This window comes from Ylistrum balloti, unplaced genomic scaffold (assembly GCF_031769215.1).
Source record: "Ylistrum balloti isolate Yb309-2 unplaced genomic scaffold, AGI_CSIRO_Ybal_v1 Utg371464, whole genome shotgun sequence".
Lineage (NCBI taxonomy): Eukaryota > Metazoa > Mollusca > Bivalvia > Pectinida > Pectinidae > Ylistrum > Ylistrum balloti.
The window spans coordinates 478,673-492,112 of NW_026782764.1; the positions used below are offsets into that span (position 1 = coordinate 478,673).

The 13,440-nt window shown below is 39.8% G+C and overlaps 1 protein-coding gene across 1 annotated transcript; it reads left to right on the forward strand.

Annotated features, from left to right (window-relative positions):
- Positions 1–4,694: 4,694 nt before the first annotated feature.
- LOC132562614 (myeloid differentiation primary response protein MyD88-like) lies at positions 4,695–13,139 on the forward strand. The gene is made up of 5 exons (XM_060227363.1): positions 4,695–5,181; positions 6,775–6,849; positions 7,237–7,293; positions 11,820–12,012; positions 13,028–13,139. The coding sequence occupies exons 1-5, from the start codon at positions 4,809–4,811 to the stop codon at positions 13,137–13,139; spliced, it is 810 nt and encodes a 269-aa protein (XP_060083346.1). The 5' UTR covers positions 4,695–4,808.
- Positions 13,140–13,440: the final 301 nt, after the last annotated feature.

Sequence of the window (13,440 nt, forward strand, 5' to 3'; positions counted from 1 at the left end):
CATGTACATATGCATATATATTGCATATATATTCTCCAAGACATAAATAAAGCCAGAAAACTATTATGATTGTAGTTTGTAATTTATAGCTTGGTTTAGCACACAGCAATATGTATTATAAGCATATTTATTTTCAGATTGTGATATTTTTATCTTATAATATGAATTTCTTGATTTTTTTTTTAATAATCCTGCCAATGTTACAGTTGATAAAGTAGTGACAGGGTGCTGAAAGAGTGAGATGATATATTTTTTTTCTCTAGAATATCTGGATGAATCATTCAGCATAAAGGAGTTAACAAGGTTAAGGTTTAAAGGGTCTAGAACTATCAGTATTAGAAATGTGGTCATGGAAAAACCAGTCATGTGTAACGTCAACCTGGAACCAGCTTGAATGTCTCAAAAGCAAATGAAAACGTTATTGGCAACACAAAGTTCTACAGCCATTCAGAGGAGAAGCCTTTGCTGTGTCTAAGGTGTGCTTGCATGTGAGAGTGAAAACTATCAATAAAATCCGATGTGTTAAGGTTCTGTGTCCCATACCGGGTATCTATTGAAAGTTATTTTCATCGGGAGTTTGAAGAATAAAGAAAATGTAAGGAAAAAGTCATTGGAAGAGGAGACAAGTGTATTATCACAGAAAAAAAACAAAAAAGTAAATGGAACAAGTACTTCCTGTATATATCTGTCAACAGAACAGCTACTTCCTGTACTGATCTATAAACAAAACAGCTACTTCCTGTACAGATCTGTAAACAGAACAGCTGCTTCCTGTACATATCTGTAAACAGAACAGCCACTTCCTGTACAGATCTATAAACAGAACAGCTACTTCCTGTACTGATCTATAAACAGAACAGCTACTTCCTATACTGATCCGTAAACAGACAACCACTTGTTAAACTGATCTGTAAACAGAACAGCCACTTCCTGTACAGAATTGTAAAAAGAACAGCTACTTCCTGTACAGATCTGTGAACAGAACAGTCACTTCCTGTACAGATCTGTAAACAGAACATCTACTTCCTGTACATATCTGTAAACAGAACAGCCACTTTCTGTACATATCTGTAAACAGAACAGCTGCTTCCTGTACATATATGTAAACAGAACAGCTACTTCCTGTCCAGATCTGTAAACAAAGCAGCTACTTCCTGTACAGATCTGTAAACAGAACATCTACTTTATAGAGATCGGTAAATATAACAGCCATTTCCTGTACTGATCTGTAGACAGAACAGCTACTTCCTACACATATCTCTAAACAGAGCAGCCACTTTCTATACAGATTGGTAAACAGAACAACCACTTCATGTACAAAAACAGAACCTATTCAGTCGTATTCGGGATCATTAAGAAAACTCACGTAACGTAAGAAAAAAACACGAATATACTATTTCACAATTCATCGCCATTTATTTATTCATTTAACGGGTTTTTATGTCCATTATTACGGCTTTTCAGCGATCAAATACTTTCATTGGCAAGTTAAGCAGTGTTTTATAGTGACCACGCGATCTTACAGTACAACAGATATCAGTACAACAATAACAAAACATGTAGAATTCAAACAAAAGAAGGGAGGTGTCGACAAGGGGTGGAGGGGGGTTAATAGAGTAGAAAGTCTGTATTTGGTCATCAAAAGATTTGGATCCAATGACAATAATAAAGGAACCTAGATTGAGGATCAGATAATGTGTGGATATAGACCCATATTTTTCTCATACGATCTTGTCTACAGTTATTGTATATAGGACGGACACGAGAAACTTATGCCTACTATCTTCTACCAAATTTGCATTGGAATCACACTGTAACGTAAATCATTTTTATGAAGAGCGTTGAGTCTCCACCTACCCCTGCCAGTTTGTGTTTCTCAGAGAGCTGATGAGAGAAGGACCCTTCATTGTTGTCATGGTAATGTCTTTCGGTAAGGCAATCCGCCCGATTTACTCTAGATGATATGTGACAGGCCTTTGAGTAGGTTATGTCTGAGGTAGCCACCCACCACTTGACGTAAACCCCGCCATAAAGATGTTCCTGAGTCTACACGATGAAATAAACCCATCAAGCATATATTTCATTAGAACATCTGAACGATTATTTCAGAAAGTAGAAGACATGCTTTAAAACCGGAACTCGAGGAGTAAAGATAATATTTCAGTAACAACGTCAGGATTCTTAAAAACCAAGTCGGAAATTATTATTAACTTTTCCCGACACGTCATCATTGTAGACTTCCCCTGACACGTCATCATTGTAGACTTCCCCTGACACGTCATCATTGTAGACCTTCTCTAACACGTCATCATTGTAGACTTCCCCTGACACGTCATCATTGTAGACTTCCCCTGACACGTCATCATTGTAGACTTCCACTGACACGTCATCATTGTAGACTTCCCCTGACACGTCATCATTGTAGACTTTTCCCTGACACGTCATCATTTTAGACTTCCCCTGACACGTCATCATTGTAGACTTCCCCTGACACGTCATCATTGTAGACACACGTCATCATTGTAGACTTCCCTTGACACGTCATCATTGTAGACTTCCCCTGACACGTTGACACGTCATCATTTGACACGTCATCATTGTAGACTTCCCCTGACACGTCATCATTGTAGACTTTCTCTAACACGTCATCATTGTAGACTTCCCCTGACACGTCATCATTGTAGACTTCCCCTGACACGTCATCATTGTAGACTTTCTCTGACACGTCATCATTGTAGACTTCCCCTGACACGTCATCATTGTAGACTTCCCTTGACACGTCATCATTGTAGACTTCCCCTGACACGTCATCATTGTAGACTTCCCCTGACACGTCATCATTTTAGACTTTCTCTGACACGTCATCATTGTAGACTTTCTCTGACACGTCATCATTGTAGACTTCCCCTGACACGTCATCATTGTAGACCTGACACGTCATCATTGTGACACGTCATCATTGTAGACTTCCCCTGACACGTCATCATTGTAGACTTCCCCTGACACGTCATCATTGTAGACTTCCCTTGACACGTCATCATTGTAGACTTCCCCTGACACGTCATCAATGTAGACCTTCTCTGACACGTCATCGTTGTAGACTTTCTCTGACACGTCATCAATGTAGACTTCCCCTGACACGTCATCATTGTAGACTTTCTCTGACACGTCATCATTGTAGACTTCCCCTGACACGTCATCATTGTAGACTTTCTCTAACACGTCATCATTGTAGACTTCCCCTGACACGTCATCATTGTAGACTTCCCCTGACACGTCATCATTGTAGACTTTACTCTGACACGTCATCATTATAGACTTCCCCTGACAGGTCATCATTGTAGACTTCCCCTGACACGTCATCAATGTAGACTTTCTCTGACATGTCATCATTGTAGACCTTCTCTGACACGTCATCATTTTAATTTTTCCCTTTACACGTCATCATTGTAGACCTTCTCTGACACGTCATCATTGTAGACTTTCTCTGACACGTCATCATTGTAGACTTCCCCTGACACGTCATCATTGTAGACTTTCTCTGACACGTCATCATTGTAGACTTCCCCTGACACGTCATCATTGTAGACTTCCCTTGACACGGTATCATTGTAGACTTCCCTTGACACGTCATCATTGTAGACTTCCCCTGACACGTCATCATTGTAGACGTCATCATTGTAGACTTCTCTAACACGTCATCATTGTAGACTTTCTCTAACACGTCATCATTGTAGACTTCCCCTGACACGTCATCATTGTAGACTTCCCCTGACACGTCATCATTGTAGACTTCCCCTGACACGTCATCATTGTAGACTTTCTCTAACACGTCATCATTGTAGACTTCCCCTGACACGTCATCATTGTAGACTTTCTCTAACACGTCATCATTGTAGACTTCCCCTGACACGTCATCATTGTAGACTTCCCCTGACACGTCATCATTGTAGACTTCTCTGACACGTCATCATTGTAGACTTCCCCTGACACGTCATCATTGTAGACTTCCCCTGACACGTCATCATTGTAGACTTCCCCTGACACGTCATCATTGTAGACTTTCTCTAACACGTCATCATTGTAGACTTCCCCTGACACGTCATCATTGTAGACTTCCCCTGATATGTCATCATTGTAGACCTTCACTTACACGTCATCATTGTAGACTTTCTCTAACACGTCATCATTGTAGACCTCTGAAAATTAAACCAGTACGATCACGATTTAGAATTAACCTCTGCCCTCTCTGGACCTACTGTCCACACGTGGGATCCCCGATCTTGCCCCAGGTTAATTGAATTATGAGCTTGACTAAGGAATTTGTTGTCGTGTCTATATCTTCTTCCTTGTTAATGTATTGTGGCTATAGTAACAGACATCTTCACTAAAAAGTATTTATGATCTGAAGAACATTAGGATTTCCACTAGATACTAATCTCCGAATAGGACAATCTCGGAACGTCGCGTTACCTTGACACCCTCCAAGTGTTTGGTCTAGCCATAAACTTCGATAAGGCCTTTAAATGTTGAGGGTTTTAATGGGAATTCCCCTATTACTTAACAGTCCAATAGACGCTTGTTATCAGTGCAGATATTCATAGACTACCTGGTGTATTGTAAGAAAAGTGTGTGGCATTGGGCAATCTCAACCCGGAATTTATTTATTTGGTTCATGCAACGACAAAGAAGCCTGTTTGTGTTTACATTTCACAGCTGCTAAGGCATCAGAAATTGTTACCGAAAATGTAGATTCTTGTCGTTTGGAATCTTTCCTTCAGTGATTGGCATTTCTTCATATTGATGTAATGAATTCCGAAATACCGGAGGTTGTCGACGGGAATGGCGAATGTTTGGGTCTTCCTGATCACTTCCTCAATATTCCGTTGACAGCACTTCGCTGTTCCGTTAATCGAGTTGTTGCTCTCCACCTCAACAATCCATCAGACGTTGTGGACCAAGAGACGGGATACGTCAATGACTACAATGGTTTGGCCGAGTTTGTCGGATTTACTTACTTGGAAACAGAACATTTCGGAAGACAGGAAAGCCCCACTGAGGAATTATTGGAAGAATGGAAAACACGGGACGATCTAGCGCCGTCAACCATCGGCAAACTTTGGGAGGGACTGTATATTCTCAACAGATTCGATATCATGAAGGATTGTCAGTTGGGTATAGGTAAACGAAATATATCATTATATATTATAGAATTATCTATATGTATCGCAGTTGAAAAAAAAACCAAACAAACAAAACCAGAACAAAACAATTAATTTGAGAAACATTCTTTGAGTGCTTATATTTTGTACAATTAATTTGTGAAATTTGATTTGTTTTAAAACAATAAAAACTTACAGATGGGTGTGGTTTTCCCCCCATTTTTCACATAAATATAGACATTCAATTGCCTCTCTGTAGTTGTTGGAGCGTGAAGCTTTCTTTAGACTTATGATCTATATTTGGAGACATCCACAATACACACACATCCCGGTTAAAGTATCAACTCTGGGTTTTCGGTGTCAGCCCTTGGCTCCACCATCTGGGTCCAAGCAGCATGCTCTGTTACCTGAGTAACAGACAATTTGTTTATTTATACATGTAAAATACGTCCTCTCAATTAAGTAGTGAAGTTACACGTGTTTGAAACAATTTAAAGCTATAGATGATAGGCGTGCTATCGTTGGCATATATGAATAAGATTGATTAACACGCAGATCCAATCTACATTGGTCGCCGGCCTATTCTCTTTAAGGGTTGCCAATTTACGTGTTTCCTCGACACGATAGCGATGTTGATGTAGAATAATGCTCAAGAAAAATAACTGAATTCGAAAACTTCTGGGAATAAAAAACAAGTTATGTACAAATTACTACACATTTCCCTAAGCCCTTTTGAAAATAGTGGCCGGGTGGCGCAGTGGTAACGCACTCGCCTTTCACCTGGCCGTTCGGCGTAAGACTTCGTGGGGTTTCCCTGGGTACTCCGGTTTCCTCCCACAAAAAGACCCGTCGCGCGCTTACATTCGGACAAACAAGAATGATTAGTGTCAGTTGAAATTGTTGTAATATAAAGAAAGTTTCTATTATTTAAATATAGGTCGATATCTGCCTTCTGATCTCCCGGATTTACTTACCTTCGCTTCACTCGATCAGTATAGCTTGACAGCTAATGGACTCTTCTCAGGGCGTGTTCCTTGTATTCTACATGTAGAGACATCCCGGGTGAAGTCCTGAGAGAAATCAATCTGGGTTTTCAGTGTCAATCTTCGGCGCGCTCCTTTTGTCTTTCTGTCCCGAGCCAAAATGCAGCTTGTATTTTAATACACTGATCATGTTTTCGATTTATCCTGCAACTTAAAACTTGTAAATCAGCTTATTTCAACAACTATATTTATATTTCTCAACGTAATATATCATTTTAAATTCAAAGAGTAAATCTGTCTCATTACGGCACGTGCTAAAATACAGCTGTTTTCCGTCACTGCTGAACACGGCAAAATATATATGGCAGCTGTATTTCGACAATGGCAACAACGGTTGTAAGATAAACATATTTATAAGAATGATTTTCACAAAACTTTGACATGACGTTAAGATACTAATCAACATGGTGCCAAAATTTAATTCTGTGAATACCATCGTATTTAACATCAACATAACGGTAAATTGTAACTCAAGATATAAACAATTATTGGTGTAAAAACTGACAAATTGTTAGACTCTAATGTTACACGGAAAATTCCAAACATTTTTTTTTTTTTGTAAATTTCAGTAAAAGATGTTGAGTCATACCAGAAAAACAGAGAAAGAGAACAAGACCTGATGCAACCTCGTAAGAGCAATGAAGGTACGAAACATTTCTAAAGCCAATTTGTGACCGTATAAGGAAATATAGGATATACTGATATCGTCAACCTTATTTATACACTTCTTTGGAATCGAGATATTTTTCACAGTCCCTTGAATTTAGAGTTTAAAATATTGCCAAATACCTTTTAAATTGAAATACGTTGGATAAATATCGACATAAAATGGAAATGATGAATCTACTGTGGGCTACTTACGATATCCGGAAAATGTTCTGTTCAAAATAAAATACGTTACGTGGATAAAAATAGATAAAAGACGCTAAATCAAAGGTGTACATGTAATGCTAGATCATTGTATTTGATTATTGTACAAGGGGAGACAAATCGTATACCCATTGCTCAGTTTTGTTTGAAATCTTTTGCAGCATCACAAAGATCGGATTGTCCAGCGGAAAAGAAAGAGAACCTATGTAAACAGGACAGTAAGTACATTTAGTAGACCAGGAGAGGATGATGTGTGATTCTGTAGATGTGGAGAGGATGATGTGTGATTCTGTAGATCTGGAGAGGATGGTGTGTGATTCTGTAGATCTGGAGAGGATGGTGTGTGTGATTATGTAGATGTGAAGAATATGATATGTGATTCTATAGATCTGGAGAGGATGGTGTGTTATTCTGTAGATCTGGAGAGGATGGTGTGTGATTCTGTAGATCTGGAGAGGATGGTGTGTGATTCTGTAGATCTGGAGAGGATGGTGTGTGATTCTGTAGATCTGGAGAGGATGGTGTGTGTGATAATGTAGATGTGAAGAATATGATATGTGATTCTGTAGATCTGGAGAGGATGGTGTGTTATTTTGTAGATCTGGAGAGGATGGTGTGTGATTCTGTAGATCTGGAGAGGATGGAGTGTGATTCTGTAGATCTGGAGAAGATGGTGTGTGATTCTGTAGATCTGGAGAGGATGATGTGTGATTCTGTAGATCTGGAGAGGATGATGTGTGATTCTGTAGATCTGGAGAGGATGGTGTGTGATTCTGTAGATCTGGAGAGGATGGTGTGTGTGATTATGTAGATGTGAAGAATATGATATGTGATTCTATAGATCTGGAGAGGATGGTGTGTTATTCTGTAGATCTGGAGAGGATGGTGTGTGATTCTGTAGATCTGGAGAGGATGGTGTGTGATTCTGTAGATCTGGAGAGGATGGTTTGTGATTCTGTAGATCTGGAGAGGATGGTGTGTGTGATAATGTAGATGTGAACAATATGATATGTGATTCTATAGATCTGGAGAGGATGGTGTGTTATTTTGTAGATCTGGAGAGGATGGTGTGTGATTCTGTGGATCTGGAGAGGATGGTGTGTGATTCTGTGGATCTGGAGAGGATGGTGTGTGATTCTGTAGATGTGGTGAGGATGATGTGTGATTCTGTAGATCTGGAGAGGATGGAGTGTGATTCTGTAGATCTGGAGAGGATGGTGTGTGATTCTGTAGATCTGGAGAGGATGATGTGTGATTCTGTAGATCTGGAGAGGATAGTGTGTGATTCTGTAGATCTGGAGAGGATGGTGTGTGTGATTATGTAGATGTGAAGAATATGATATGTGATTCTATAGATCTGGAGAGGATGGTGTGTGATTCTGTAGATCTGGAGAGGATGGTGTGTGATTCTGTAGATGTGGAGAGGATGGTGTGTGATTCTGTAGATCTGGAGAGGATGGTGTGTGTGATTATGTAGATGTGAAGAATATGATGTGTGATTCTATAGACCTGGAGAGGATGGTGTGTGATTTTGTAGATCTGGTGAGGATAGTGTGTGATTCGGTAGATGTGGACAAGATAGTGTGTGATTCTGTAGATCTGGAGAAGATGGTTTGTGATTTTGTAGATCTGGTGAGGATAGTGTGTGATTCGGTAGATGTGGAGAAGATGGTGTGTGATTCTGTAGATGAGGAGAAGATGGTGTGTGATTCTGTAGATGTGGAGAAGATGGAGTGTGATTCTGTAGATCTGGAGAAGATAGTGTGTGATTATGTAGATCTGGAGAGGATGGTGTGTGATTCTGTAGATCTGGAGAGGATAGTGTGTGATTCTGTAGATCTGGAGAGGATGGTGTGTGTGATAATGTAGATGTGAAGAATATGATGTGTGATTCTATAGATCTGGAGAGGATGGTGTATGATTTTGTAGATCTGGAGAAGATGGTGTGTGATTCTGTAGATCTGGAGAGGATGGTGTGTGATTCTGTAGATCTGGAGAGGATGGTGTGTGATTCTGTAGATCTGGAGAGGATGGTGTGTGTGATTATGTAGATGTGAAGAATATGATGTGTGATTCTATAGACCTGGAGAGGATGGTGTGTGATTTTGTAGATCTGGAGAAGATGGTGTGTGATTCTGTAGATCTGGAGAGGATGGTGTGTGATTCTGTAGATCTGGAGAAGATGGTGTGTGATTCTGTAGATCAAGAGAGGATAGTGTGTGATTCTGTAGATGTGGAGAAGATGGTGTATGATTTTGAAGATCTGGTGAGGATAGTGTGTGATTCGGTAGATGTGGAGAAGATGGTGTGTGATTCTGTAGATCTGGAGAGGATGGTGTTGGATTCTGTAGATCTGGAGAAGATGGCGTGTGATTCTGTAGATCTGGAGAGGATGGTGTGTGATTCTGTAGATCTGGAGAGGATGGTGTGTGATTCTGTAGATCTGGAGAGGATGGTGTGTGATTCTGTAGATCTGGAGAGGATATTGTGATTCTGTAGATCTAGAGAAAATGGAATGTGATTCTGTAGATGTGGAGAAGATGGAGTGTGATTCTGTAGATCTGGAGAAGATGGTGTGTGATTCTGTAGATCTGGAGAGGATGGTGTGTGATTCTGTAGATCTGGAGAGAATAGTGTGATTCTGTAGATCTAGAGAAGATGGTGTGTGATTCTGTAGATCTGGAGAGGATAGTGTGTGATTCTGTAGATCTGGAGATGATGGTGTGTGATTCTGTAGATCTAGAGAAGATGGTGTGTGATTCTGTAGATCTGGAGAGGATAGTGTGTGATTCTGTAGATCTGGAGAGGATGGTGTGTGTGATTATGTAGATGTGAAGAATATGATATGTGATTCTATAGATCTGGAGAGGATGGTATGTGGTTCTGTAGATCTGGAGAGGATGGTGTGTAATTCTGTAGATGTGGAGAGGATGGTGTGTGATTCTGTAGATCAAGAGAGGATAGTGTGTGATTCTGTAGATCTTGTGAGGATAGTGTGTGATTCGGTAGATGTGGAGAAGATTGTGTGTGATTCTGTAGATCTGGTGAGGATAGTGTGTGATTCGGTAGATGTGGAGAAGATTGTGTGTGATTCTGTAGATGTGGAGAAGATGGTGTGTGATTCTGTAGATCTGGAGTGGATAGTGTGATTCTGTAGATCTGGAGAAGATGGTGTGTGATTCTGTAGATCTGGAGAGGATGGTGTGTGATTCTGTAGATCAAGAGAGGATAGTGTGTGATTCTGTAGATGTGGAGAAGATGGTGTGTGATTTTGTAGATCTGGTGAGAATGGTGTGTGATTCGGTAGATGTGGAGAAGATGGTGTGTGATTCTGTAGATGTGGAGAAGATGGAGTGTGATTTTGTAGATCTGGAGAAGATGGTGTGTGATTCTGTAGATCTGGAGAGGATGGTGTGTGATTCTGTAGATCTGGAGAAGATGGTGTGTGATTCTGTAGATGTGGAGAAGATGGAGTGTGATTTTGTAGATCTGGAGAAGATGGTGTGTGATTCTGTAGATCTGGAGAGGATGGTGTGTGATTCTGTAGATCTGGAGAGGATGGTGTGTGATTCTGTAGATCTGGAGAGGATAGTGTGATTCTGTAGATCTAGAGAAGATGGAATGTGATTCTGTAGATGTGGAGAAAATGGAGTGTGATTCTGTAGATCTAAAGAAGATGGTGTGTGATTCTGTAGATTTGGAGAGGACAGTGTGATTCTGTAGATCTGAAGATGATGGAGTGTGATTCTGTAGATCTGGAGAGGATAGTGTGTGATTCTATAGATGTGGAGAAGATGGTGTGTGATTTTGTAGATCTGGAGAGGTAGTGTGTGATTTGGTAGATGTGGAGAAGATGGTGTGTGATTTTGTAGATCTGGAAAGGATGGTGTGTGATTACGAAAATTGCATTGTAGTTCCTGCAGACTATATACTTTCCTAGAAAGAGCTGACATCTGGGTGAAACTCGAGGATTTGTTAGTGCATGGGTTTGAATCACATGTAGGATATTTTATTTAAAATTATCCCTACCATCTGTAGCTTTGATCACAGTCCACTAGACAAAACCCTTTTCATGGTCATGTAATCACGACTACCTATGAAAGAGGATTCGGTGTACAGTGGACTGGTGTAGTAGGTGATTTATTACACACATTTCCATTCTGCCAAATTTGCAGTACTATTCAGTTGTTTAACGGTTGTCATAATGCTCTCTATGGGAACTGTTCTATTTTTTTACGTCATTTGAAGTTGAATGTGTTGAGTACTTGTTAGTATACATGTTGATTCCGTTCTTTTTTTGGGAACATGACATTATTTACTTGGATTGATTGACGGGTGTCGCCAATGAAGGAGAACATCTTCTCTGTTCTTCTTGTACTTGTTCAGCAATCTCCATGTAAATCCCAGTTTATGCATATTTTGCCCTGGTTTCATTGAATTTGTGTTTGGATTATGATTGGGCATTTAAGATAGGAATCACATCTGTATAAAGGATGTATCTGTTTTTATCGTAAAGATGTCCGACCGTCGTTACACTATTACCTGTAATTGTTTCTCGTTAGCTGCTGTGTTTGTTCTACCCACAAGCCTGACCATCTATCTTAATGACAGTTATACATCAGTCTGTTTGCGAATACATTGTCTTGGATATGTTTACCATTCCGTAACACATATCTTTAAGTACATTTTCCTGTTGTGTCCACACTACAAATGTGGTAAATGTATTGTAATATTTATATTTTAGTTGAAAGCAAAACTCCTCAGTTCTTTGATGCATTCGTATCATACAACGACGAAGGAAAGGATCTCAGTTTTGTGAAGAATATGATACAGATCTTGGAAGGCGAACCCCACAAGCTGAAACTCTACATTCCAGGCAGAGACGGCCTGCCAGGGGCAGCTAAATATGTGACAGAGGCAAAGCTCATTGAGTCACGGTAAGTACTTCATTTTGTTACGAATCAGTTGCAGACTTGTATAGTCCTTCTAAGGTTTATCGTAGATTAAAGAGACCAAATACACATGGTGAAGTGTAAAAAAACCTCCCATAATCTTGAATCAAAAAAGAAATGAAAGACAAAAATAAATCATTTAAAAAAATTATCGGTATCTATGGAAGCAACGCAGAATCATCACATTCAGATACATACTCCTCCGGAACACATGATTTCATTCTTTATTTTACATGGAAGTTAATGGTATTTTCCATTTTTCGTGGTCTCCTTAAATGTATTTGTCTAATATCTACTTTCGATTTTCCATTTACTGTGTGTTGCGTGTTTGGTGTTCTGTTGCTGTGGTGTCCCGTTGTTTTATCTCACCTTCTCCAAGCCATGGACATAAAAGGTGGCTACAAGGAGAGAGGAGGTGGGAAGGTGGGGTGGGGGGTGGGGTGGGGTAGGGGGTTGGCTGTAAGAGTGATTTAGATACGGAGATGGCTTAGTTATCTTTTACCAAAATGTTGGAAAAATAGGGTCGGTATCAGGGAAGGTCATAATCAACAACCCCCTCTCTCTCTCTCTCTCTCTCTCTCTCTACATATGAAACACCAGATAGATCTGCATGGCACAGAAAGCTCTCCTGATCTGAGTATCACTTGAGCGTCTCGGATCCTGAACAAGGACTTGCATATTTCTGAAATCAAGCATAAAATGGGTACTGAATCAGTATTTTGGCTGGTATTAACCCGTATTAATTAGAACAGGGGCAACCCCACTGTGTTTTGCGTATGAATATACTGTACCAAATATACGTTATACTCTCACCGCTACACATCGCAAGTAAAACTGAATTCGAAACAGCATGGTCACACTATAACACAACAAAATGGTTTTCCCTGAAATAGCTGTACTCATATACTGTTAGTTTTGTACTTTCCTAATATTACGTTTTGTTATTAGTATTTTATCAGAACTTGTTCCTGTAAGAATGACTTTGTTTGACATTCTACAGGTGTCGCAGGATGGTCATTATTCTCTCCAATGATTATCTACAGAGCAGTGCTTGTGACTTCCAGTCTAAATTTGCTCATGCCCTGTCCCCAGGTAAGTATGAACTGCAATAATCTGTCTCGTACTTGGTATTATGGGATGTCTGTAACTTATAAACTTATCAATGAATTCTAGATAGGTTCGTATCTAGTAGTGCAAGCTTTGTATCTAGTTGTATCTTATACAGTAGTGAGGGTACTGTTTCAGTGAGAACTCTGTATCTAGTTGTATCTTATACAGTAGTGAGGGTACTGTTTCAGTGAGAGGTATGTATCTAGTATCTTATACAGTAGTGAGGGTACTGTTTCAGTGAGAGGTATGTATCTAGTATCTTATACAGTAGTGAGGGTACTGTTTCAGTGAGAACTCTGTATC